The 27,443-nt window shown below is 41.8% G+C and overlaps 1 protein-coding gene across 6 annotated transcripts in view; it reads left to right on the forward strand.

Moving 5' to 3' along the window:
* Positions 1–27,443, forward strand: part of sh3pxd2aa (SH3 and PX domains 2Aa) — a 109,280-nt gene that overhangs the window by 29,521 nt on the left and 52,316 nt on the right. For all 6 annotated transcript variants that reach the window (XM_029452047.1, XM_029452121.1, XM_029452370.1 and 3 more), the window contains exons 3-5: positions 7,991–8,066; positions 12,319–12,395; positions 14,888–14,979. In XM_029452047.1, coding sequence (XP_029307907.1) covers positions 7,991–8,066; positions 12,319–12,395; positions 14,888–14,979 — 245 coding nt within the window. The remainder of the gene's footprint in view (positions 1–7,990; positions 8,067–12,318; positions 12,396–14,887; positions 14,980–27,443) is intronic.

The raw sequence follows: 27,443 nt of genomic DNA on the forward strand, positions 1-27,443 counted from the left end.
CAGAAGCGTTCTGGTTCCCGTTTGTAGTCCCTGTAGTATTGACCAATCACATTTGAGCAAGCTTTGGTTGGATGCAGGTTAAGAGTCCTTGTGAAGGGTGGAACGCATTGGACTAAATGCAAACTTGGAACCAATCGGCTATCATGTTTTATTAATCTCTGTAAACAGATATTAAGGGGCGGTTGTGGCTCAGAAAGTTGTCCACCGGTTAGAGGGTCGGTGGTTTGATCCCCAGCCCCTGCAGTCAGCTATCGAAGTGTCCTTGGGCAAGATACTGAACCCCAAATTGCTCCCGATGGCCAACGGTGTGTGAGTGTGTGTGAATGGTTATTTCTACTGACGAGCTGATGTGCACCTTGTATGGTAGCCTCTGACTCTGTATGTATGTGTGTGAATGGGTGAATGCTGACATGTGTTGTAAAGTGCTTTGAGTGATCGTAAAAAGATTGGAAAATCGCTATATAAAAGCAGTCCATTTATATCTGCATATAAATGCAGATATGCAATCAGTATAGGTCGTAGACTTCGTCTCCCAACTACAACTCTATTCTCGCGTTTGAAGTTGCTAATCGCACTGTAAAAGATGACAAGCACACAAAAGAAAAAGTGTTGGATACACTAGAAACCCAGACATATTGCCCCTAGAGGTTTATCGTTGTCAGACCAATAGACGATGGGTAGGGCTGCACAATTAATCGAACATGATCGACTACTACATTGACGATAATGCGTCTCTGCTCATAGTAAACTTTCCTGAAAGTTACGGCCTCAGTCCAGAGTAGAAGAGATATACTGTATACAACACAAACATTTTATGGACTGTGAGTGTTTTTAAAATCAATAAAACACTCTTTCAACCATGCCCTTGTGTTTGATATAATACAATTTTTCGTGACAAGGAAAGGCTAAAGCAGTTAAATGTAATTCTTTTCCTTTTCTTCTTTTTCTTTTTCTGGTTCCTCAAGTTTAGTTTCCTGCGTTTTGTGTCTTTCTTTTAAATGTGTTCTTTACTTCTCTGAGCCCACTTGTCGTTATATTCCAAACCTCACTTCTCTTTTCCCTTCCACAACCTTAGAAGTGTGGGCCGTGGAGTGCAGTGAGCACCTACTCACAAACACACACACACACACGCACACACACACACACACACACACACACACACACACACACACACACACACACACACACACACACACACACACACACACACACACAGGTACACACATACACACAGGGAGGGCATTGCCATCTGATTCACCCCTTCTGGGAGAGACTGTGGTTTGGCCACACTGCCCAAGGTTTGTCCTGGCTGTCAGCATGGAAACTCTTGAGACCGTCAGCATGGCTAAATTAAGTCCTACGCTATTCTGTTAGCACTGAACCCTGGCACAGGTGAGAGCCCTTCCTCTCTGCCTTTGCCAGTAGTGAACTGTAAGTTGGCTGGCCTACTTAACTTAACCTAAAGTGAAGCAGTCCGTGTGTAAGACGAAGCCGTTTTTTCCCTCAGATTGAAGTTGCGGCTGCTCTGGAATGTGAAGCTGTTGTTCGGTTGCTCGGGTAGAACTCAGCCAAGCAGCTGAGGCAGTAAATGGCCTGAAAATGCCACTGGAACATTTAGCCAATGCTTCTATTAAATATGAAGGGAAGTTATAAACTCTGGGCATGAATGAGGGGCAGAGCTCATAGGATAAAATTATTGTTTCTTTTTTGTTTAAATTTAATCGTGCTTGGTCATGTTCCTGTTTCTCATCCCTTCAAAACTGCAATGTATGAGCTTAATATAAATAGTCATCTGCGCCCTAATGCCTGTAAATTACAGTATGTGAGGTGAAAATCAAATGCCTGCTCGTTTTTCATTCTCTTCCATCCTTGTTTGCCCACTGGACCGATTCTCACTTTTCTCACAGCTTATGCTGTTTTATCTTTTTGATGAATGTATTTTTAATGACTGTGTGTGTGAGTAAAGCATCAAGTGGTCTGAACTTCAACACCCCCACCTCTGCTGAAGTCAGGAGATTGAGAGAAATGTATGAATTGTTCCAGAGGTTTGAGAACTCTGCATTTCCCTGCCAAGGTTCTCCTCCAGCAGACAAAGTTTATCTCTGGCGCAGTGTTAACACGATCGACACAATTAGCAAACTGGCTCACAAGTCTTTCATTTGTTTCAGTGTGAGCACTTGGAGGAAATTAAATTATGCAGTTTAACCGAAATCATTCAGCACCTTCCACTGCTATTTTTGATCCTTAATCGAGAGTTAGAAGTACAATACAACGTGATTACAATAAGTGTGGAAAGGATTAATCAATTAATAATTCAACAGAAAGAAATAAACACAATGTTGCCAATTGATTTATTGTCATTTATCAAGCAAAAACAGTAAAGTATTTGTTTGTTTCTACTCCTCAAATGTGCACTTCTCTTATTCATTTCATTGTATTGGCTTTTGGACCTTTTGACAAAAAAGCAATTTAAAAACATCACTTCCTTCCTTTGAGCTTTGCGGAATTGTGTTAGGCATTTTCAGTATTTGTTTTTGACATTTTGTAGACAAAACAATGAATCATTTAAGTGAAAGAAGATAAATCTATTATGAAGACGATTGTTTGTTGCAGCCCTTCAAACCAACCCAACCTCCATCACTAGACTTTAAAGTTGGTAATTAATACAAAACCATCCGAGTCATATCATGCATGCAGATACAGATGCCACCACATTAACATCAGCTGGGATTCTGTTTCAGCAGCAGGAGGAAATGGGATCCCATTCCGTTAGGGGTGTTTCCCAGTAAAAAACCTTGTGACGAATGAGCGGCTGTGGACAGACAAAGGTGACCACTTCACTGCACCTGTTGTCTTATTGAAACTGAAGGGAGCCTGAACTGCCACATGGGGCGTAACAGCCCCCCGTGTTGACATCTCCAGGAACAGAGCTCACATTTTTAGACAAATCCAACTCCCACATATGCATTCACTACATAGAAGCATTCAGGATATCACGTTCCATCCCAATATAATGACAGTGATTTTGCCAGATCTGGTGCCAGTTTATATTTAGAGGCACAACTGCGAGTGATTGTGGCTGGAAAGCAACGCCCTCCCCCCCCTCGAGTCCATCTCAGACATCTGTCTCTCTGAAACTGAATACTGCTGGGCGCTAATGCATGTTGAGACTTGATTCATGTGCTCCATTAGTTTCTATCCTGCTGTCTGTAGGATTTGAGCTGTACTAAGAAAGACAAAGAAAGTAAAAGTTGGTGTATAGATGCACTGCTGTGATACGTTTTCCTTCCTTAGCTTGTGTTCTTCAAGAAGAAAAAGGGGTCAGAGAGACGAGTGGGAAAGTAAAAGTGAGAGGAAACATGTTTACATCCTGGAGACAGGATATGTGTTGGCTTATCATTAACTGTATGCTAGCTACCAGACACTGGTGGAGCAGCAAGTGCAATGACCCCATCATGTCATGCAGTGAGCTCGCTGAGTCTTTGGCCTGGTTCGCTATCACCACATTGCCATGAAGAACGGCGCAAAGATCACATGGCGGTCTTGTTTTGCCGGTCATGAGTTGTTCCAGAGGTTGAATGTGTGTGTGTTTATTTCCATTCCATTCTGTTCCACTACTGCGACGCCCGGGGTAAACCCTCACAGTCACATGATCGCTGACAGGAAGTGAGGCATCAATCCACTGCACAATAACAGTAGGGCATCCACCCAAGCTTATGCCAACTGACTCTCGCGGTTCCTTTTATGGAGGCTCTATTCTTAGCACATGTGCATGATATGAAGAGGGGGCTGCTGTTGGTCCCATTCTGAGCTCAGTCCAACCCTGGCCCTGTTGTTCCTCAAGTTTCTGTAACTGGAACTAAGAAAAAAGGTCTTTATGGATTATACTGTTTATTGCAGTTTGAAGGGAGTATGGTTCTTAAAATATCTACAACTTGTAGTATTTTCAAGCTGTCTTGGTGGCTTGGTCTGTAAGGAAATAGTTAAATTTGATCCGAAAAGGTTTGGTGGTTAGTTACTTGTCGTGGCTAAATCAATTGTTATCTCTATCAGCGGATATCTGCATATGAATGCAGAATCTGTTGGCAACGGGACACAATCTTGGTATCGTAAGCGTTCTGGTTTCCGTTTGTAGTATTGTCAAATCACATTTGTGCAGGCTTTGGTTGTATACAGGTACAGTCCGTGTGGAGAGCAAAATAATTGGCTGAAATGCAATGTCTGAACCCATAAGTTATCGCCTGACAGTGTTTTTGCTTTTTATTAGCTTAAAATTAGCTTATAAACTGGCTGCTTGTGAAACAATCCGGTCGTAGACGCCTTCTCTCAACTCCAAATCCATTCATGCGCCTCAAATTTTATCAGACTGTTAACAATGAGCGGCGCACGGAAGAGGAAGTCTTGGCCAGGTTATCTGCTGGCTACACTGGAACCCCAGAAATATTGGCCGCTGCCCCCGGAGGCTTATCGTCTGACTGATAGTCAATGGGTTCCGAGATTGAGTCAACTGTAATGCAACCGTCCTAAACATTCTCTGATACCAGCTTCCTGAATGTGAAAATGTTCTTCTTTGTGTCTTTTATTAATGTGCAGTAAATTGGATACCTTTAGATTTTAGACTGTTGGTTGGACAAAACAAAACAATTTGTCATTCTCAGGTTTTTCTCAATTTGATCCATACCTGAGCAACCATAGAGGCCTCACTATCAGCCCTGATTACCCTGTGCTGATCGGGTCTCTTAAAAAAAAAAGATAAATCCATGCATGTCGACTTATTGCATATTGCAACATATTGCATTTCCTTTTCAGTGTTTTAAAAATAATACTCTTATCCAGGGTAATGTAGTCCAGCATTTGAATCAGCTTGAATCAGGTGTTAAAAGCAAAAACCAACAACAAAATCCTGATCTCCCTCAAGGTGTAATGTGTAAGAGCTTTGCAGAAAAGCTAAAGCATGACTTGGACAGTAGAGCAAACATTACGTCATAGTCATTTAATAATAATAATAATAAATTGAATTTGTAAAGCGCCTTTCAAAGCTAAAAGCAATCTCAAGACGCTAAAATGCAGGACAACAACAACAACAACAACAGCAGACATAAGAGGTTTATGGAAAGGCTTTTGTACTCACACCGACAAGAGATAAAAGAACCTCTTGCTTTTTTTTTACCTGACTCCCAACATTTACACCAGTGGTCCAGAGCTGTGCAGCATCATCCAATCACATCCCTTCACAACTCTTCCTCACACTCTTTCTGTGCTGGTTACCAAGGAGACAGTGAAGTGAAGTCTGGGAAGTGGAGCAATGGTTTGGCATGAGTGTTTTTATTTATTTATTTATTTTATTTCTGTGCTTTGTCTTTCGACGTCCTGCAAATGGAATATTACTACCTGCACGAATGATTAGTTAAGGATTCAAGACACAAGTGCTGAGCACTTCCTGCACAGTGTGCAGCGTGTATACTTGCATGTAAAAGAGCAGCGTGTCACCTGATTCCCACCGTCCCACCTGTTCTCACCATTTTCTCTCTGTGATCCCACAATCATCTTGCCAGTAATTTGTCAGCAGTGTCAGGAAAGTGTAAATTTTAGTGTGTGTGTATGTGTGTGTGTGTGTGGGGGGGGACTCACTGAACTCTGGGAAAAAGGCAGCTGATTGAAGATGACATGGGCCTAGAGCTGACATGTCAAGCGTTAGAGCTGCTTTTGTCCTTTCCAGTACTTGCACCTGTACACACACCCAGAAATACTTACACAACCACACACTCTTTGGCTTTCCCCCCACCTCACATTCCACCCCATCATTCACTTGTGTTAAGAAAGCAGGGAAAAAAGGGTGCAGTCACATTTTATATCTGTGCTTCAAATTCCGCACCTGCTTCTCTGCTCCATGTTCGGCTGCTGGTCCATCATCATCATCATCATCATCATCATCATCAGCCGCAGCAGTAAAAGTTATGGTATGGGTGCAGGAACCTGGCAGCTCAAGAGAAATCTTCTGAGGAAGACTAGGAGTCAGGGGGACGGGGGGCGCGGGGGGGGGGGGACGGGGGGGTGGGAGACAGACCATGAATCTGGTTTGACTCTCCTTCTCTCCTGATATGTTTAGATCTATCTGTCTAGATGTCCCCATTCTAGATGTCTTGAAGACACAGCAGGCTGTTTGCTCACTGAGTTCCCCGGGGACTTTTACAGACAGTCCTCCACCATCAGATCCAGACACAGTGATGTCTCTTCTCCTCTCTCCTCCTATATTTTCTTTAATTCTATTGCTTTCTGGACTTCAACCCCCAACCCCCCCCCCCAACACGCATTACAGTAGGAAACAGTTTGCTGCATTGCTGTACAGTACGTCTGCTAGCCCTCTGCATCTCTTCTCTGCTTTGCTTTTACTTTCTCTCTAATCCCTCTATTGAATGATTTATTTAAAGGGTGAAACTGGGTAAACACAATAGGGCTGACAAACTCATCTACACCCCCTGACCTCTGCTGCATCTCTCTTTCTCTCTCTCTCTCTTTTCCTGCTTTGTTTCTTACCTTCTCTCCAATTCTCTCTTCCTCTCCATCCTCTCCATCCTCCCTCATTCTCTTCCTCTCCGCCTGCGCCTCCAGCTCCAGTGTCAGCACTTCTCCTCTCACCGTGTTCGTGTCGTGGTGCTTTATGAATAAATCGGAGCTAGTTTGACTCCCGTGATCCGCACAGCTCACAGCCACCGCTGCTCCTCGGGACCAAAGACACATTGACAGGCTTTGATTTTTAGAATATATATGATGTGCTCATGTGGGGATAAGGTTCATGTGAAATATACCACCGCCAAAATGATGTTTCTTGGTGTTTACTTGTAAAAAAAAAAATATATATATATATATATATATATATATATTATTCATTATTTGTCTACAAGAGTCTTCTTTGCATTAAATTGAAGGAATACTGAGCATATTGTTTTCTTTGTGAGAGTGAAATAAGAAGCTTGCCATCCATTAAAAGCAGCTGGCTTATCTTAGCATGAATACTGGATGCTCGCCTACTGTAGGTCTGTCCGCACCTCTAAAGCTCAATGAGGTCCTAAACTCACTGACACCGTCCAACATCTGGAAGCAGTGATGGGAACGCGCTCTGTGGCGCACGTTGAAGTGAATATACAGTATAATAAATCAAATCAACAGGGATTTGGACAATTATTTAAAAAGAAATGCCACCAGACTCAGTAATATTCATCCTCAAATACCGTTCATTCAAACAAAATCAAACTCAAATCAAACCGTCTCCGTCTGTCCTTCCACTGATCCAACAATCTGCCTGAGAGAGACTGAATAAGTAACAGATATTAAATAAGAAGTAACCACCGGAACATTTCCTCTGTTTACTCACCCTGCTTCGGGTGCCAGCCGGCGCGTCCGTGAAATCAAACCTGACACAGTCGGGGGAAAAAACAGAAAGCCCTACTCGTCTAATGGCAATGGGATACGAGTCTATCGTCTAATTTGAGCGTGTTTTCTTGTGTTTATATAACCTGAACATGCACGCTCATTTTAGTGGAATAATAGTTTTATTAAAGCATTGTACTATGTTTGTTTAAATGGACAATGTAATGTAAAAATTACAAGCTGTATGTACTATTTTTTTTCACACAAAGAACAGTTTATTTGTTGGCACATCACTCTGTCTCCGCTGGTTGCCGAGCAACTTCACTTTAACGACAAGACCCAGCGAGGTTGTTGCTTTAAGCCATTGTTCTTCAAGAAATAGTTACACGGCGTAACTCCTTGTAAAACCACTTATTGTCGCTTTGCATTTCCCTTTGTGTGGATGAAACACATGGAATAGTGCATTAAGTGCTGATAGACATCTGAAAGAGTCTGCTGGCTCCAGCTCGAACACATGAGACATGAGATTGATATCGATCTTATTATCTCACTCTCAGACAAAAAGCCAAATGTTGAAGCCATATGATTAAAGCTGTTCTCTCCCCTCCTGTTTCCCTAGATGCAGATACTTGACAAGTTCCCAATTGAGGGAGGGCAGAAAGACCCAAAGAAGAGGATCATCCCATTTCTCCCAGGTAATAGCCTGCTCCAGAGCTCCAGTTATCTGAACAGGCTCCCGTATTAATAATGTATGGCTGGCACTTGCAGGGGGGTCAATATGAGCTGGTTACTGATGCCTGCCTGTGCTGCATGTGTGTGTATGTATGTGTTGTGCCTTGTTACTGCTGACTAGGCGCTTTCTGTGACTTTCAAATCTCAGCTGTGTTTGCGGCGGTATGTCTGTGTGATTTATTCGTTTTTTAGGACATCAATTTGAAGTTTGTGTCTTTCTAACTGAATTTATGAAAGCATTTGATCTTTTGACTATATACAGTGTGTGTGTGTGTGTGTGTGTGTGTGTGTGTGTGTGTGTGTGTGTGTGTGTGTGTGTGTGTGTGTGTGTGTGTGTGTGTGTGTGTGTGTGTGTGTGTGTGTGTGTGTGTGTGTGTGTGTGTGTGTGTCCTAGCATTGATTTGAGTCATGCCACACATGCTGCTGCTGTAAGTCGCCGGCTGACATTCAGGCTCATAACGACCTACAGCGTGGCAGTGATCGATGACGGTGTTTGTGGCGGTTCAGTGTCGGGGGCACAAGTTCTGACAGTGATTCTGTTAATCACACTGATGTCTTGTGTGTGTGTGTGTGTGTGTGTGTGTGTGTGTGTGTGTGTGTACACCTGTATGTTTGTAATGCACATTTCTGTAGATGTATTTGGGAGTAACATGCTCCTGTCTGTTTACTACAGTTCCTTTTGTGAACGCTCTGTTTCAGCGTCTCCTGTAAATGCTCGCCATCTCCTCCTCTTCCTCTTCCTCTTCCTCTCTCCTGCTGACACATACACACACACACACACACACACTACCTCTTGTCTATGCAGCCAGTGGAGTCAGATGCAAACATTATTGACTGTCTGCGTTTAGATGAGGATAAACTCTTCTGCTCTGGCTGTATGACACTTGTGGAATAAAGCATAAAGTGCAGCACAATGTTTAACTTGAAGGTGGGCTATTAACTGAACATGTTGCTCTACACACATCTTGTTTGATGTTGGGCAGGCTATTGAACCTCAGTACTTTGCTACCGACCAAAATCGTGTCCAAAGTGTTCATTTTGTCAGGTGTTTTTTAATTTTATTTCAGGTCTTAGTCATACTCCTGTGTCAATTGTCCTTAGTTTTTATAATACCGTAACTATTTGGGTCTAGTTTTAGTCAATGAAGGCTTTAAAAAAACATTTTATTCTTGTCTATTTTCGTCGACAGTATTGCATGTTGGTCTCGTCACAGTTAGTGTCGTGACGTCTCGTCATTGTCTCGTCTTAGTCGTGGAGAAAAAGGTTGTTGACGAGCATATTTAGTCCTAATTGTTATTGCTGCTTTCGTGCACTGCCACAGTGTTGGAAGCTGCCAGAGGCTGCCATGGAAAGTCTGTTCACATTATAAGTTTACTCGTTTCTTTAGCCAGATGTTTCCTCATTCAAATGAAACATTTGAACAATTTTAGATTATTTTATTCAGCCAAAACCTTTGTAACGCTTCATGTCTTTATACGGGCTGTCAAGCGATTTAAAAAAAGAAAATCTAATTAATTACAAGCTTTGTGATTAATTAATCTAAATGAATCACATATATCAATATTTGCTGTGAGAAGCATTTAAAAACATTCAAATTTTGGAAGATGAGTGAATCAATGAGTAGCATTATAAACATGTATAAATTATAAACATGTCTTTTATTTCAATAATATTTCTCCAATATCTTGTTTGCTACAATTATTTTAGACACCACAGACCAACAGTCTGCAGTCTGCAGTCCATTGCAATACGTTTGGTGATGGAGTTGTTAATGTGTCTCAGGTAGACCGACTCATTCTGCGTGTGAACGCCTGATGGAGAGATGACGAGACGGGTCGCTCACTTTAGCATCAGCGGCGGTGCTAGCTAGCTCCGAGCTGCTAAGTGCTTTGCATTGAGGTGATATATATATATCTATATATATATAGATATATATTTCAGCTTGAAGTTCTCCGATGGTTGGAACATTCTTTGCTGCAGGAATCACACAGAACGGAGCATCAACAGTTACATCTGGGAGTTTATTAATGTAAACTTTCCATTCAATGGGCCACGTAACGTTTTCTCATCTGCTCCATCATGATGACGAGGCTGCTGTGGCTGCGCCGCGTCGGTGACGTGAAGAGTCAAGGGGGGGGGGCATCTAAGAGCGCGATTAATGTGCGCTAATCTGCATTTTATTGTCGCGTTATACTTTCTATGATTAATTAATCGAAATGAACGCGCTAATTTGACAGCCCTAGTTTTTATACATTTAACTTTTCACTTCCTGTTAAATGAAAAAAGTTGTTTTAAAAAGAAACATGTTCCTTTAAACCAGGTCGGGAACCTTTTTGGCTGGGAGAGCCATAAAAGACAAATATGTTTTTATGTATTTCCTTGAGAGCCATATATTTAATACATTTGAATACAACTTTATGCGTGCATTTTTTAATATAACACGTCTCCGAGTACTAATAGCGGTATCAGCATTTCATTGAACACATGCTCTTTTATTAAATAAACTAAACTCTTACGTTATTTATCTCATTCATGTGCACGTTTCAGTGTTTACTGCACGGGGGTCAAACTCAAGGCAATTATATCCGGCCCGCGAGAAAATATCATATGTCTGTCATAACTGGCCCGCCGGTTTTGGTAATTAAATCAATGCATGGCACAACCACGGGGAAAAGACATTTGAGGAAGTATCTAAATATGTGAATGGAATGAAAGTTTTTGTAAAGCAAAGGGAAAGACACCACAGATCTCTGGGACGATGTGAGCTGGCCTGTTTGTGCGACTTTGCTGCTCAGATATTTAAATTGAACTGCTCAACAATCCGTCTGCAGTTGACTTAAATATGTTTCATATCTTTTTGCACTTTATCCAATATGTGTATCCTGTTCAATAAATGTGGACCGTGTTTGGCCCTCGACGTAGTCCCAGTTTTTAATGTTGGCCCTCTCTGTGAATGAGTTTGACCCCCCCGGTCTGCTCCGCCCCCTACACACGCACACACGTGTGAACACACCTTAACCTACAGCCAGAGACAGAGCGGAGGAAAGAGAGGGGAGAACTAAAAACAAATCCGCTGCTAAATGTTTTAAAATGACACAATATAATTATTTATTACTTGTTAATCATGTTAAAAAATGTCAGCTCAAAATTGTCTGTGAGCCATATATGGCTCTTTCGATAACGCGATATGGCTCGCGAGCCATAGGTTCCCGACCCCTGGAAGGTATATAAAGAAGTATTATTTTGGTGACTGTAACAAAAGCAATACTAATGATTTTAAATCAAATAAATGTTTTTTAAAGAAAATATTGCCACACAAATCTAATCATATTTTCTGGTTTTGTTCATCTTGTACGATTGCAAAATGAATATACTTTGTGTCGGACTAAACAAGCTGTTTGAATGTGTTCATGAGCTCATGGTGAGCACTCCGTCACCATCAGAGGACCAAGAAGTACTTCAGTAAAAGTCCTGTTTTAATGTACAGTAACAGTAATTCATTTGTTGATTATATTTTGTATGTAAGTCTTAATATGCAAAGTCACTGGTAACTAGAAGTTTGTGTATCCGCCCCTTTGTCTCACCTCATCATTATGTCTTTACTATAAGGAGAGCAGCGCCGCTGAAAGCACATTTACTTGAAATGATCAGGTTTCAGCCGGTTATTTAAGGCAAACTTGTACTTGTCATTAAACCCTGATGGTGGTTAAAAACTAATATTTATCATATTGCATAAGTACATCTCCTTAATTAGTGCATCCATATCAGCTGATTATGCAAGACACATAATATTACACTTGCAGTACAAACATTTTGATTGTAAGGGGTTGTGTTGTGACTTTAATGTCCCCCCTGTGTGTGATGAGAGGAGGGCCTAAAATGCAGCATGACCCATGTGTGTATCAATCCTATTTGTTATTTTAAAAGCCGTGTCACAGGCAGAGGTCATGGAATCCATGGAGGCCTTGAGTGTGGGACTGAGATTGTTTTGTCCGTGAAGCATCGTGTACATTACTGACACCTGCTGCTCGGCCGGGGTATTACATGAAGCAGTCGGCACTGCTCAAGCACCTTACAGCTGATGTTCTTTTGAGGGATGCATGTGTCAAATATTGACTCCTCTTTCCTGTCTGTTATCTCCTCTACCTTTCCATCTATCATCACACTTTTCCCTTCACCTCTTCCTGATTTCTTTCTCCTTTTCCTCCACTCCAGGCAAAATCCTGTTCCGGAGGAGTCATGTGCGAGACGTGGCCATGAAGCGGCTGCGTTTCATCGACGACTACTGCAGGGTAAAGAGGCCTTACTGTAAACATCCTTCAGTTCCCCATCTGACTCTGGGGAATGTCCTCCAGCCTGCGAGGGGTCAAAAGTCCTTCAACATACTTAAAACACGCCACATGAGACACAAATATGGACATGGAAAAGTTTCCACGCAGTGAAGAGTTGGTTATCTGAGCTAATCTGAGAAATCTGAAGAGTCAGTAATGTGCTCTGACACTTCAGCTCTCTGAGGCTATGAGGGACTCGGCTTGGTGGGGAAATGTTATGATCTTTTCCTACTACAGTTAAAGGGTTTGTTTATTTTCATGTGTGCCACAGTCAGAGAAACAGGGCGACCCAGTTGTGCATCAAACTTCTCCTTCACTGCACAACATGAAACAGACTTTGAGTTCTTCCATTATATCAAAGTCGCACTCACTAACGACCTTATACCCTTATTTTCTACACATAGGAAAGAAAGTTCTCCTCCAAATTAACGTCCACTTCCCAAAGGAAGTAAGAAACCTTGAAAGCGACGGACTTTCGTCATTCTGTAGTTTAAGGGAGACTCGTCTTGTCACTTCCTCTTCTCACTCTTATTACCTTTTTTATCATTTATGCTGGATTCAGATCCTGCCCACCTCCTTCCTTCCAGTTGGTACAAAGCGACACTAACAGTACGGAGAGGGTGCATACAATCTGTGATATGCACCCAATTAGGGAGCAGTATTGTTGGCCTGCATTAGGAAAAGGTAGCCTCAGCATCAGCTCAGTAATTGGGACCAAAAAAATGTTAAAAACCCAAAAGCAATCACACACATCTGAAATGAAGCTGATCCTCGGCTCAGCACAGGCAAAGGCCTCCTGATTACCCAAATAACCTGAAGCGCTGTTTACAGTTGCTATAGCGAGCCTGTGTTTTTGCCAGTCCCGGAGTGTGTCGCACTGTTTACTTCCTGCATCCTGTTTATGAGGCAAACAAGAGTAATTGCTCAGTGTTCTCCAAGGATCTGTTCTCTGGAGATTGCAGGATGCTGAGTCCGGCCAGCTGTGGGTGCACAGTGAGATACGGCCTCTTCAATCACAACCACAAGGCTCTTTCTCTATATATGTGTAGGATCCGCTGAATGAAATATGAAGTTAGCTCTGGCCGTGATGATTGAAATGAAAAGCCAGTACACATGTTGTCACCTCCTGTTCTGTACATGAGCTGGAGCTGGCCAGATCATTAAATATAGATGGTTAGTCAGACATGTGATCCTCTCTTTGACTGCAGTATGCCGTTGCCACCTTTTGTGGACGTATAACCAAGTACTCCTGCACACCGAGACTCAATTATTTTCTAGTCTTTCTCGTGATCTGTTTTCTAAGTGTGATCTAAATAGTTTTCTCTCCTGCGTTTAAGACTTGAGAACACATAAAACAAGGTTTTGCCAGGATAGTCTTTGTAAATAATTTATTCTTTCATCTGTGAAATCAGGTGTAAAAAGAAAGTTTGGCAGGTGAATTATGTTTTTGGTTTGTTGTTGTAATACTCATTTTAGCCATAAGGGGCTGAATTCTATGTTCTTAATAGGATTTAAAGCACTCATGTTTTCTTCCAGGTGAGTTTTAATCGCAGATTAAAATACACTTTGACAGACATAGCACTTTGAGTTTTGTTTACGCTTATAAATACAATTTATTATTATTATTATTATTATTATTATTAGACATGACAGTAATGTTACATAACTTGCTAACACACAATATATGTTTATACCGGTATTTATAGAAAGATTATCCTGGCAAACTATTTTTAACCTGTTCTTAAGTCATGATTAGACAGTTTAGATTGTACTTAAAAATGGATCACAACATTTTCTCTACACTTGCCTCTAAGGCTTTTGTAAAGTCTATATGATTCACATTCAGTATATTGATTATCGTACATCGATTGTTACACAATTCCTCCAAAAACGTATAATTTAAAGAAATGAAATGTCTTTAAAACTGCATTAGTACATGTTTTTGTTTTGTTTTGTTTTGTTTTGTTTTGTACTGATTATCACCTACAGTTGTTCGGGGTTCGGGTAGACACAGCAGACACAGAGCAATATTCACATTCTTTTGGAGTCAGTATTCTGGCTCCCTGATGAATGTAATTACAGTATGCCCTCTCCTTTCAACTCTGTTTTGGATTCCACTAACTAAAAAAGTCGGCATTAAGCTGCTTTCGATCAGCCACTTGTTAACTGTGTCGATGTTTGGTGCTGGGCAGGGAGTGGACAGTGGGTTTATTATCAGAGCTTGTTCTCTGAAAACAGCAGTCTGCTGCGTCTCCAAATGAGGCCGTTGAGAGTTGCCTTCTTCAATCAAAACAATACATTTAAAGAGGCTAAAAAGGCCCTGTAATGTTAGAGGGGAACTGAGAGCTGGGTGATAATTATCTGTTGGTTACGTCATACACACACCATTTGATCCATTGTTAAAAAAAGATATATACAAACCTTTTAACCCCCCATCCTCTCTCTGTCTTTAGGCGCTGGTGCGACTCCCCCCTCAGATCTCTCAGAGTGAGGAGGTGCTGCGCTTCTTTGAGACAAAAGCCGAAGACGTCAACCCCCCAGTGGAGTGAGTGTCACATACTGTACTGTACATACAAAGACACACCAAACACATGTACACATACTGTATGTATAGACTAGTCAGCCATCTGATTTATGTGTCAAGCCCTCTAGTGACGCCATCATTACTGCGGTGCTACGCTTCGCTCAATACACTTTCCCTGACTGTCAATGTGTTGGTAATGTGTCGCTTTTTTTTCCCCATCTGTGAAACAGGTGGGAGATATATCTATTTTGCGAGGTGAACAAAAAAGTTTAGACAGGATAAGTTCTCTACGTTTTGACAGGTGAACTTCTTTATTGTTTGTCAGGATCATCAAAGTGTGTGTGTTGTAATACTGACTCAGCCACAAGAGACTGAAGTGCACCACTACAATGATTCATTTAGATATGATGACCCTACTCCAATCAGAAATAATCTTTTATTGAAATTCATGGCAAACTAAGGGAAGGGTTTAAAAGTAAAAGGAACTCTACTAAAATGAGATGCGTAATTATGGATCATGCACTTCATCCTCTTGTGGTCGAAATGAGTATTACAACAACACACACTTAAAGATCACCTAACTTAAAGTTTTTTTTCCTCCGTTTTCACAGCTGGAAAAAAGAAGTAACTAAGAAACATTATTATTGACCATATACACAGGAGAGAAAACTATTCAGCTATATTTAGATCAGACATAGAACATAGATCACCACAATTGTTTTTTTTCTCAAGGCTTTAATAAATACGTAGTTGCAAAGTTGTTAACATACCATAGATTAAATGGCATTTTGTTGACTATATTTCAGCATGTAGCAGGTTATACAAGATCTGGACATCTTTCTGAGCAGTTGCACAGGTTTACAACGTGAGAGGCCACCACAGTAATGATGGCTTGTTTACTTTTGCCCATAACCTGGATTGGTCTATACCGACACATAAGAATGTACACAGATGCATAAGAATGTACATTGCATACATTGCACTGTGTAACCTTGCTGACAGTAATTACAGGCTCCACATGTAAGCATGAGGAAGTGATCACTTTGTTGGTTGATGATGTTACTCACAGTAGCTCAGATGCTAATAACCTAGCACACGTATTGTTTCATGTGTTTCACTATCTTTTGCATGTCATTGTCTCACACATCGGCCCAGAAATACAGCCTGATTGCACCGTGGCTGAGCTCATTACCGCTCTGTCTGTTCCCACTTTCTAGTCTATTCCCAAATCAGCTCTTTCTCTCCAAGTTTGTTAAAACTTCCTACAAGGCCAGGCAGACGGGGGGATACAGAGAGAGAGAATTTGATGGATGTGAGAGTGGGAGGAGGAGAATGACTTGTTTCATAGCAGAAGATAGCCCCTTTGGGTAGTTTTTAATTAGAGAACACACTCTCTTATCCAAACCTCAAATGCCAGTATCGCACTATTCATTTATAATGTGTTACTGTATGCACAGAGACGGCATCACGCGAGGCGCTATAACTGAGTGCTCTTGTTGGACCCAGGCTATGTCTTTTTCTGTATTTTAATTACTTTTCTTGTCTTTCCTCCTCTGCTGTCAATCTGTAGTTTTGTCCTCACCTTTCTCTCTTGAAAGGGAAGAAAGAAGCAAAGCAGGCGGGATTTAGTGACCTCTGCCTGCCAGTGTTTTTCTGCACAGCGTAGCTCTCCCTATCGTCCCCCATTCTTTGTATCTAACACGGCCTCATAAATCGAAAGCTTTCGTTTACTCACTGTCTATACAGCTTTCCATCTTGCCGGCGTTCTCATCTCTCTTTTACTGTCTTTCGGTCTCTCCTCCCGCCTCTCGTTTGACTTATGCCCTCCATCTCTTCCTGTACTTGTTTTTCTTTCCCTCCATGAGCATCATTCTCTCTCTTCTTTCTCCCACCCTCTTTCTCGGTGCAGTATGCATTTTGATGCATAAAGAATTGACATTAATCTTGTTGTGGGAGATGATGTCATACACGTGTGTACATGCTGCCCTCACTACACACAGTCTGTTGGTTCCCATTTGTAATTGTGTAATTTGGACACTTTTTAGATATTTCATTTAGATCCGTTGGAGTTCAACAGGTGTTTACACAGGGGTTACATATTGCAGTAAGTTCACTGTTGACAAAGGAGTTTTAACGATTCCATCATAGAAGTTCAGAGACACAGAACCGACAGATAATGTGCCCTAAAGCACGTCGTCAACACTTTTCAGGCTAAGGACCCCTTAGCAAAATTGAGTTACATGGCCTAGAATAACGTGGAGGGCGGTCTAAAGTGCTACGTATGAACCTAGCTTTTTATGGTGCATACAATACTAAGCAATTAAAATAATGATATTGTAGCTGTAGCTAACGAGTTCACCGGTCTGGATAGGTGCCGCACATTGATTTAGCAAAGGTCACCTCACATAATTGATTCATGGGTAAAGGTTTGACTACTGGCTATGTTTCTAAAATAAAGGATAGGAAAATATGAAGTGTTTCAGTTGAAAAAATAACATATTATTTAACGTCAGAGGAACAGACAAAAAAAAGATGTGCCAGATACTGCATATATTTGTTTTCAAAGGTAATGTCTTAACATATTAGTCCTTAATGCTCTGCTTTCCTTTCCACACTGCAGACATTCTAGCTGCTTGTTAACTTTTAAAATGTCTGACACACTGCCAAAAGGTGATAATAATCTGAACGGTGTGTATTTATCTCCATTATTTCCATGAGTCGACATGATTTGCTAGCAAGTGCTAATTAGGAAGCAGTTGAATGACATCATACTCTCATCCACTTTAAACCACTGTCTTTTGTCTGATTATTCAGCAAGTAAATTAATGGACTTTTGGTGAGTTGACTGTTTTCTTAAAACTTCTAGAAAAAGTGTTTCCTTCCATCAGTTGCGCTCAACAAAAAACACTTCTCAGAGTCTTAAATGATATCTCCATACACAGGGATTCAAGAGATTCCTCTGGTTTGGTGCTGTTGGACCTCAGTGCAGCTTTTGACACTGTTCACCACAGCATCCTAATCAACAGACTTTGTCGATTGAGAGGCTATCTCTGGTTCTCCTCCGACAGTAGCTCTCTGATAGGAGTTTCTCAGTTGCTGCTGGTAACCTCTGCCTGAGGAAGTGCTGTACTTCAGTCAGCTTCAGATCAAATGGAGCCAGAACCTCCTCTGGCTTCTCTGTATACCTGCAGGCCTTCACTCTGTCTGACTGAAAAAAGAAAATTCTCTGAGGGGTGAACTGCCCGCTCTCTGTTTAAAAAAAGAAAAAGACTGCTCAGTTAATGGTTAGTAAAACATCATGATGTGACTTGTGTCAGGCTACATTTGATGGTTCCTTCCTCTCCCTACCCATAACGTATTTGCTAAATGATAATGAATCACGGGGGAGCGTGTTCAGGAATGGGCTTGGCCATTGATTTAAAGCGGTGATTGGAGTGTCTATGTTAGTAATGTGTTATGTCTGTGTGCAAGTACACGTGTGTGTCCTTAAGTGCTGTGGAAGAACATAAGTGATTTGAAACCTTGAGGAGGATGCTGAAGAATAATATGAATCCATCATGGTTTGTGTGTGTGTGACTATACATCTGCGCTGTGTTTATGTGCATGACTTTATGCAGAACTTTGTGTATTTTAGGAACGTCCTGATCAAGTGTTATTTAATGTTGATTGTCTGTGAATACTGAGTCCTGAGTTTGGGTTAGATGGCATTTTATCAAGTCTGAATACAGAATTGAACCCGGAACCTTTATTTTTCCTCGTGTAAAGCTACTTAGCTGATTAGCAAACGCTAGAAAATGTTGTCTCAAATGATATCTCGATGCATGGTGACGCAGTAGAATACTCTGGTCTGGTGCTGTTGGATTTTTTGATACTGTTCACTACAGTATCCTATGTGGCCTTATCTGAAAGTGTATTGTGGTGTACCCCAAGGTTCCGTCATGGGTCCTTTTCTTTTCCCCTTTGCATATGCTTCCCCTTGGGCAGATAACAAGTCACTTTAAAGGTATCTCCTATCACTGCCGTTACAGATGATTTTCAATTATACACTTTGTTTAAGCCAACACATGTAATAAAATTGACAATTCTACATAATTGCCTAAAATGTGGATGGCAGATAATATCCTACAGCTTAACACAGAAAAAAACAGAAAGTCTTTTTTCTACCCCAGCCAGACAGTTAGTCTAGGTTCTCTATTGTTTCTATTATAGGGGTCATAATATGCACATTTTCAGGTAAACATTTGTATTTTGATGTTCTACTAGAACATGTTTACATGCTTTAATGTTCAGCCACCAATTTTGAGCTTCACAGCAGCTCTTCAGAAACCTATGGGTGACGTTACGCCGACTATGGCCATATTTTATACAGTCCATGGTTTAAATGCCTGAATATGGGCTGTGTGTATTTCTCCATGGATTGATTGTTGAGATACTTTCACATAATGTATATAGCACCTAGACTGGCTTTTTAATCAAAAAATAAATCTCACTTTTTACAATATTGGATTGTTAAATTGTCCCAATGAAATTGAGTGTTGACGTCTTTGCTTTGTGCCATTTTGACTATTGTGCTTCATAAATCTATCCTGAATTGCTTACCAGTCCAATATGCTGCTGCAAAGCTTTCAACTATAATGAAAAAGGTATGGCTGTGCATGGTCAGGCACCTGCCTACTTTAGAGCTCTACTGCAGCCCTTTGTCGCTAGCAGGTCTCTAAGGTCCTCTGATCAGTGTTTGCTGAGTGTTATTCGCTCAAGGCCTTAAACTAAAAGAGACTGTGCTTTTGAGGTTGTGGCTCCTAAACTTTGGAACTCTCTTCCTTTGGACCTAAGATCTGTGGACACTGTTTAGCCATGTGAAGCACTAGAAAGGTGCTTTATAAATAACTTCCTTCCTTTACCTATTAAAGAAATATTTCTCCTTCCTCTTTCCTCACTTATTTCCTTTCTCTTCCCGTCTTGTACTCATCCTCCCCTCTCTGTCTAGGAGTTATGAAGCCTTCTGTCTCCTCCCCTCCCAGTCTCCCACCTCTTTCTTTCTCCTCACAGTCATCTGTCCGTTCCACTCCGTCTGCTGCGAGCAGGAGACAGGCGACAGACTCACCCAGCTTTAATGGATAAGCTGCTCCATTCCCCTAACTATTAGGATCAATAGCACTCACTGGAGACCGCACAGCGCAGTACTGGCGTTGATGGGGTTAAAGACTTTAAGTGTGTCAGAGTGGTCAGCCGGGCGTGTGGCCTTCAGGAGGTTTTGTATGTACATGTATGTGCTCTCATGTGTGAGCACTATCGATCCGTCTCAAACGGTGCAGTTTTACACTTCACGCAAATATATTTTAAAATGTTTGTGTTCGTATCCAAAGAGAGTTTATTCCAGGACTAAATCTCTCCAGCTTGTTCTGAGCAGTCGCTTTGTTGTTCTCAGGTTATTTTCAGCGCACCTCCCGTCTGTTCTACAGTGACTGCTCTATTTTCTCTCTCGCCATCCTCTTACATGGATGCACTCATTCACCTACCCACCCACCCATCCGATGCGGTGTCTGACTCACTTGTGCTCCCTTCCTCGCACACTTACTCACAGGGTGTTGTCAAGGTGGGGTTCGGCTTGCTACAGTATTATCTTTGGGAGGGCCAGACTGTTCATGAGTGTGATGAATCGAGTGGGCCAAGAGATGGTGATGAAATGTGTCTACTTCATCACTTCCTGGAAAAGGAGAAGAAGTGGACGGGGGGGGGGGGAGGTCAGAATGAAAGGGGGTGAAAGGCCAACGGTGCACTGAGCATCCCATGATTAGCTACAGAAGACTACATATACGAGCAGCAGATGCAATATTTTGACATTTAGGTTAAAGTTTTTATGACCGGATCAAACTGTGACGTCATATTTCTTATACCGTCTCCAATAAATCTCATTAAATGGGTTGTGCTTTGACTATAGCCAGCACCTCTCCTACTCCACTATGTAAGATTGAATTGTCTGACTATGATGTGATTAGAAAAAGGAGTCCTGCAGAGCAGAGCAGGAATCAATCCCATCAATCAAAGCTCAGAATCCCACCATTAGCCACAGTTTCCTCCCCTCCCCTTCCAGCGCCCCCTGTCTGCACAGCAAACTACTGCAGCTCCAATCTGATGTCACTCTTGTGCAATCAGTTGCTCCCTTTTGAAGCCCAGCACCCTTGATGTTTAATGTATTTTGAATGGACTTCGGCTGCATCGCTGGTCTTTTTGTTTGCTTTTTCATTCGTTAAAAATGTCCTGCGGAAGAAAAAACTACAAAAACATGGATATTTGATATACTGTAGAGTTTTATCTCTTCACGTCTCTTGGAAGTATTCAAATAAAACAAGGGGGAATCACATGTTTGTGTTTCTGTCCTTCCACTGCAGCTCAGCGAAGAGGCTGGACTATAACACTATTTCACTATTAATGACATAAAAACACTTAATAAGACATGGCTTACCATGTCTTATTAAATACACCTGTAAACAAGATGTTCTGCACTCATAGTTGAGCTCCCATTTATTTATATATATATATAAAGTATTAAAACACTATCAAGTAATAATTGATGTACATTATTTTGAACAAATCCTCCAGCCTGTGGAAAGCAGAAGGGAGAGCTGAGTTGTATCTCTATGGGCTATGAGCTCCCCGTCCCTACATTCAGCTGGTGGTAAACACAACTCAGGAACTCTACTTGGCTCGCGAGGAGCTGTAGCATTTATTTTCTGGCAAACTGAGCATTCATTGTTATATATTTATCGTTGATGGCTAGTCGGACTCGTCCAGCACACCAGAGTGCGACACTTCTGGCAAGGAATTTAACTGTCACAGAGAGAAATCCTATTTTGGATTTAATATGCCATGATCACTGGAGCCTGGCCGTGACGCCGTTATTAATGCGCTTCATTTTCCACCAACTCTCTGAAGACGCTAATAATTTCTCTCTAACTGTGTGTGGCTACTGGCCCTGATCTTTGTGAAATGGACTGTTTTTGCAATGAGAGTCATTTGCATAGAAAGGGGCCAAATGTTTGCATATTACATACTTTAAATACATGTATATAGCACAGGAGCACCAAGACACTATTTGCTTGGCAGCACAGAAAAGTGCTTTGAGAATTACACAGTTTATTTTTGTCTTAATTGTGCCGGCATAGCAGCTATAAAGCAGTCGTAAAGCAGCGCAATCCTTTTGTGAATTCACCCCTGAGGCTGCATTACCTTGCAATGCGACATTATTTTAAAAGTGTTTTGTTCTTTATCGTGTTGACTGAGGCCAAAGTATGCCCAGATGACTGACATGACGTTTTGTTTAAGATTAACTTTACAATGGGAATCAATCCTTTAAAGGTTCCCAAGCACAAACGGTTGGGAGCCACTGCCCTACGTAAAGCACTGCCTTTGCATCAAACTACTGACAGAAAAGTAAGAAATTACAACTTTCCATTAAGCTACTCTATCTGTTACTCTACTCTCCGGTAACTCTCCACACGGTGGCGTGCTTCACAGTACAAACAGCTGCAAACAGTGTCTGCGCCCTCAGCTGCTGTTTCCACATCAGCCACTGGTCTGATCAGTTGTCTGCTGACAAACCTCCCCAGGGCTTCCCTTCCTCTATACATGTATCCAGTGACCAGCTTCTCAAGCATTTCTCTGACTCTTTTTCTGTCTTCCTCTCTATATTTTTGTCCATTTTGGCCCCCCGCTCTTCCTGTGTGAGATCTATTTCCACTGGATGGAATTCCTCCCCAATGCTTGACTCGGTTTCCCTTTTTGTTAGACTTGATTTTTTTCCCTCTCTTACTGAGAATTTTCTCCCCCAGCATGTTGCATTTTTATCAAGTGAATTTGCATGGGACATGGGCTGTGATTTGTTTTATCTGTCTGGGCTGTGGTTTAGCAATCATATAACTATCAGCCCAAATGACATTATCTGTCCTCTGCAGACCATAACGGGGACAAATTTCCCAATTAATATGCGCATACTGCATTTCAGCCATGATGAAAATATTGGCCACTGCCCCCAAAGGCTACCGTAGTGTGAGGAATGGGTGATGTTATCATCATTCATCATGCCCCCTCACAACCCTGCCCATGAATAACAATAGGGATCGACCTTGGCTTGTGCCTCCAGGAGAGAGATGCTGCAAGATTATCAGATTATTACCGGGATAAAGTCATGAACTGCTGTGATTGGTCAGATTTTGGGCTCTTGACGGGATTGTCTAAGTAGCAGGGTTGTGGTGACGGGGTGAAGACAGCTTTGGGGTTTTGGGGCTAATTAGGAATAAGTGGGTGATAATGTGTTTGTGTTGCTGAGTGAGGCCGGAGTATTGAGGTATAAGTGAGTCAAGCTCCGTCACTGATAATGACAGGAAGCTTATATTTAAAGTGTGACTATATAACTTATTTTGAAAGAAGACATAACTTTCTTCCTCTTACAAGTGAAAGATTGTAATTCATAAGCACTAAAACACACCCTTGCTCGATTAGATGCAGTCAGGGGTTTGGCTGCTTCAGCCTTACTTGTGACTACAATCTTACGCTGGCTTACGTTAGCAAACTGTAGAAATATCTCGCTGTGTAGCTGTTTTTCAGTTTTGTTACAATTCTCACAAAAGTTACATAGTATCACGTTAACCTTCAAAAATCACCACCAATCTTTGTCGTAGAACAGTGATTATTGTGGTTTAGGATTTCGACGTAGACTTAAGCGTAAAAGTATTTTTTCTATGAAAACAGAATTGACATGCACCCTATTTGTAACTTTACAGTTATCACCTTGTGATATCAATAATCTGGGGGATGGGGGGCATGCTTTGTTCAACATTGTTTAAGAGAAACTTACTTGATTTAATACTTACAAAATATTTGACATGCTGCTGTGTGGCACTGTTGTTACATTGTATATGTTGTGTCTACTGCACACCATGCTAATATAGTCTTTATTTACTTAAAAATAAAAAACACAATAAACAAAATACTTTGGGAAGGATAAGGTGAGGATATGTTGTTTTATGGATATGCATGTAGTGGAGAGAGGTAGTGAAGCTCAACGTACACTAACTCATCCACTGAGCCCCACGGGTCCACTACACGTACATTTCATCAGCTGCCCATGTGTGCGGGGGTCTGTGCAGATTGTCCACATACAAAATGCATGCAGCGACTGCACATGCGTGAGCAGGCCCACCGATACAACCAGACACCCAGTGTACTTGTAAGACTGCCTACTGTGCACTTTCGTCTCGGGTATGTCATGGCCTTATTGCTCCTCACATGTGCATTTATCTGCTTAACAATTCTTTAGCTGCCAATTCTTTTGTATATCTGCAACAAGTGTGTCTGCAGTGTGTGTGTGTCTGCAGTGTGTGTGTCTGCAGTGTGTGTGTCTGCAGTGTGTGTGTCTGCAGTGTGTGTGTGTCTGCACTGTGTGTCTCTGCAGTGTGTGTGTCTGCACTGTATGTACAGTGGGGTGTTGAGGCTAATTGATTCCTTGAACCCATCTGGAGTGCTAATGCCCACAGCATGCTTTAGCTTTGTCATGGCCATGAGGGTTAAAAGAGGGGGGGTTAGGGCTGAGGTCTGGATTTGGCGAAGCTGAGGGATGGACTGGGGTGTGACGGGGCGAGGGAGAGAGAGCAAATGTTTACTTACTGGTCTTGCTGGCTAGCCTAGCAGGGGCCATTGGGAGTCATTAACTTGCAGCCATTATGGTAATACTTGTAAACACATTGATTTATCTGCCAACCCCCTCATCCATTGCCTTCATGGACCAGTTTTACAATTCTTCTTATTTTTTTTATTTTTTTACAATTTTAAGCTATAAAAGTTTATATACAGAATGTAGTTGGAGTTTATCACACAAACAAATCTAATTGTAATAATACTACAAGATTTGCAAGTACAACTTGGGGGGTCATTATTTTCCCAGCTCTCAAAGCAGATCCAAGCAATCTTAGTGTGCAAGAGGCATGGAGTCACAGTGTGTGTGAAAACAAATGGCACGTTCACACACTTATTTCTCTGTGAGGACAGAAACGGAACTATGATAGCTACTATCTAGCTAGTGATTTTCTTTAAGAGGCTTAACACAGCTAACAACCTCATTTTGTTCACCCTTAGAAATCAACATAATCCTAATTCAGCGGCACTCTCATGTGCTGTTCCCACACAAGAAATCTGCATTGTCAATTACATTTTGAGGGAAACATATTTTCTCCCGGATTATGTTTGTTTTTAACGTTTCACAAATACGTTTCTAATCAAAGTCCCCAGAAGTCTGCGTAAGGAGATGATGGGGGGGGGGGGAGTCCCGTGTGAAACAGAAAGTCAACGTAGATAATGTAACAAGCGTGTTTATTTTAAGGCAAACCATGATCTTTTACTAAACCTAACAAAGTAGTTGCATTTCTTATTTGTTTTGTTTCAATTTGCCATTTTTAATTAAAAATGCAGTTTAGCTGTGTGGGAACGTGATTTTGTAGAACACAGGATTGTGTAGATATCAGTGGAAGAATAGGTGAGGTAACAAAGTATGGAAAACAAACAATACAGATTCCTAAGTTTGCTGTTTACATGCTCATTCATCAGCAACCAGTTGAAATCCTTTGAGTAACAAGTGTGTAGTCAGCTGACCACTGACCTGGCTGACCCGTACACCGCTCGGCCCGCCTCACCGTGCTCGCTCACATCTGTTATGGCTTGACAGTCAATGTCCAGAACTTGGAGCTCTGGAACTGATAAGACGCGCATGGAAGCGCTCCTGCTTCATGGAGCCGTGGTCAGTGAATACACTCTGACCAAATGTCAGTATGTGATGAAAAGTGTGACGGAATGTGTGTGAGCGCACGTGTTCCAATGTGTTGCAACTGGCCCATCTGTTGATATTTTTGTTCAGGGTGTACATACCTTTCTTCACTTTGTCTGACAGATTTGTACACACACTGACAAGTGCATACTGAGTGTCACTAAAACCTTTCTGCTGTCAAAATGACAGCTGCTTTTAATTCATTTGAATTAACAGTCAACATCAACATCTGTGCATGTTTTAATCTGCCACTAATATTTATTCGACATAATTTGTGAAACACAGGAAAACAGGTGTATGAATGTTAGCCGCATCACTGCAGATTCTGGGGCTCGTAGTAGGTAAACAGATATTGATTTGGATAGTATTGATGTGAGCATGAAACTGTCTCACTTCACCAGCAGCAAGACTGTATGTTCTTCATACTGGAAGTATACTGAAACACTGTGGAATCCTGGCAACTCCTCTCATACTTCTGTACTGGCTGCAAAAAGTGGCCTTGAAACTCCACCTATCCACATAAAACACCCTTTTCTGCACCACTGCAGTATGTATTCTTCACGTCGCCTTTCACCTCTCGCTTCCTCTTCTCCATACCTCCAGGAGACGTAGGGAGAGAGCTGGCAGCCGGAGCTGGTTGCTCAGCCCTCGAGGGAAGAGTTAGATTTCAGCCTCAGGGACTCGGGTCACTGGATAGAGTCTGGACCCAGTGTTTCTGCTCTCCCTCCACATCCTCCCACCCTCTCGCTACCTTTTGCCCTGCCCTGCCCCTCCTTTGCGCCATAATGCTTTGCAGATGCTTCCAAAACCATACCTCTAAAACTAATGCCAAAATTAGCCAGCTGCACTCCCACTGGCATGTCCCACTGTCATGTTGAATGTCTTTCTTTGTTTTTGACTTTGTTGTAGAAATAATGTCTTCTTGATTAAAACTAGCTTAATCTTGGTGCTAATTAGCTGGTAGTTGCTAGCATGGCTAATGGCTGTGTGTTGACTAATGTCTGCCTCCTGAGCTGTGTTAGTGGGCTAAAGCTTGGATGTCATGCAGGCATGTTGTTCTAAAGCCCTTTGTGAATGCTTAATGCCAACAAACACCCACACGTGATTCGAGCAGACCTTCACTTTGACCTGCTTTCCATCGCAACAGTAACAGCACACGCTTATCAAGAATAATTAACCCCAGAGATTTAAATACAGCGCAGTTTGCTTCAAAGCCCAGTGATTTGTGTAGACATCTACAGTCGGACCAGAAACTGCTCACACCCCTGCCTTTCTCTTGATTGTTACTTGTTTATAGAGCTTGGAGGTCATATTTGCCTTTCAATCCATGCACAGCATGTGTAGCTTAACAGGCTCCCTAGGACTTTGTATAGCAAAGCACTTTTCATGCTGCTGCTGTTCTCCACCAAACAAAACTCATTCATTGGCCCCTGTCCTCACCTCTTTGATAAGTTACAAGCAGCCATTTCCAGGTCCCACACTAACAACTATTGTGTTGTCACCCTGCGTAGATCATTTACCGTTAGCTTGTTCAATTAACCCAGCAGACTTGCAGCATGCATATAAAAACAACCTGTGCAGTTTGGCTGATGGAGGGGCAATCCCTTCACACATTGGGCCACTTGTATTGGTTAACTGTCATGTATATGTACTTTGATCAAGCTTG

This window comes from Cottoperca gobio, chromosome 1 (genome assembly GCF_900634415.1).
Source record: "Cottoperca gobio chromosome 1, fCotGob3.1, whole genome shotgun sequence".
NCBI classification, from domain to species: Eukaryota; Metazoa; Chordata; class Actinopteri; order Perciformes; family Bovichtidae; genus Cottoperca; species Cottoperca gobio.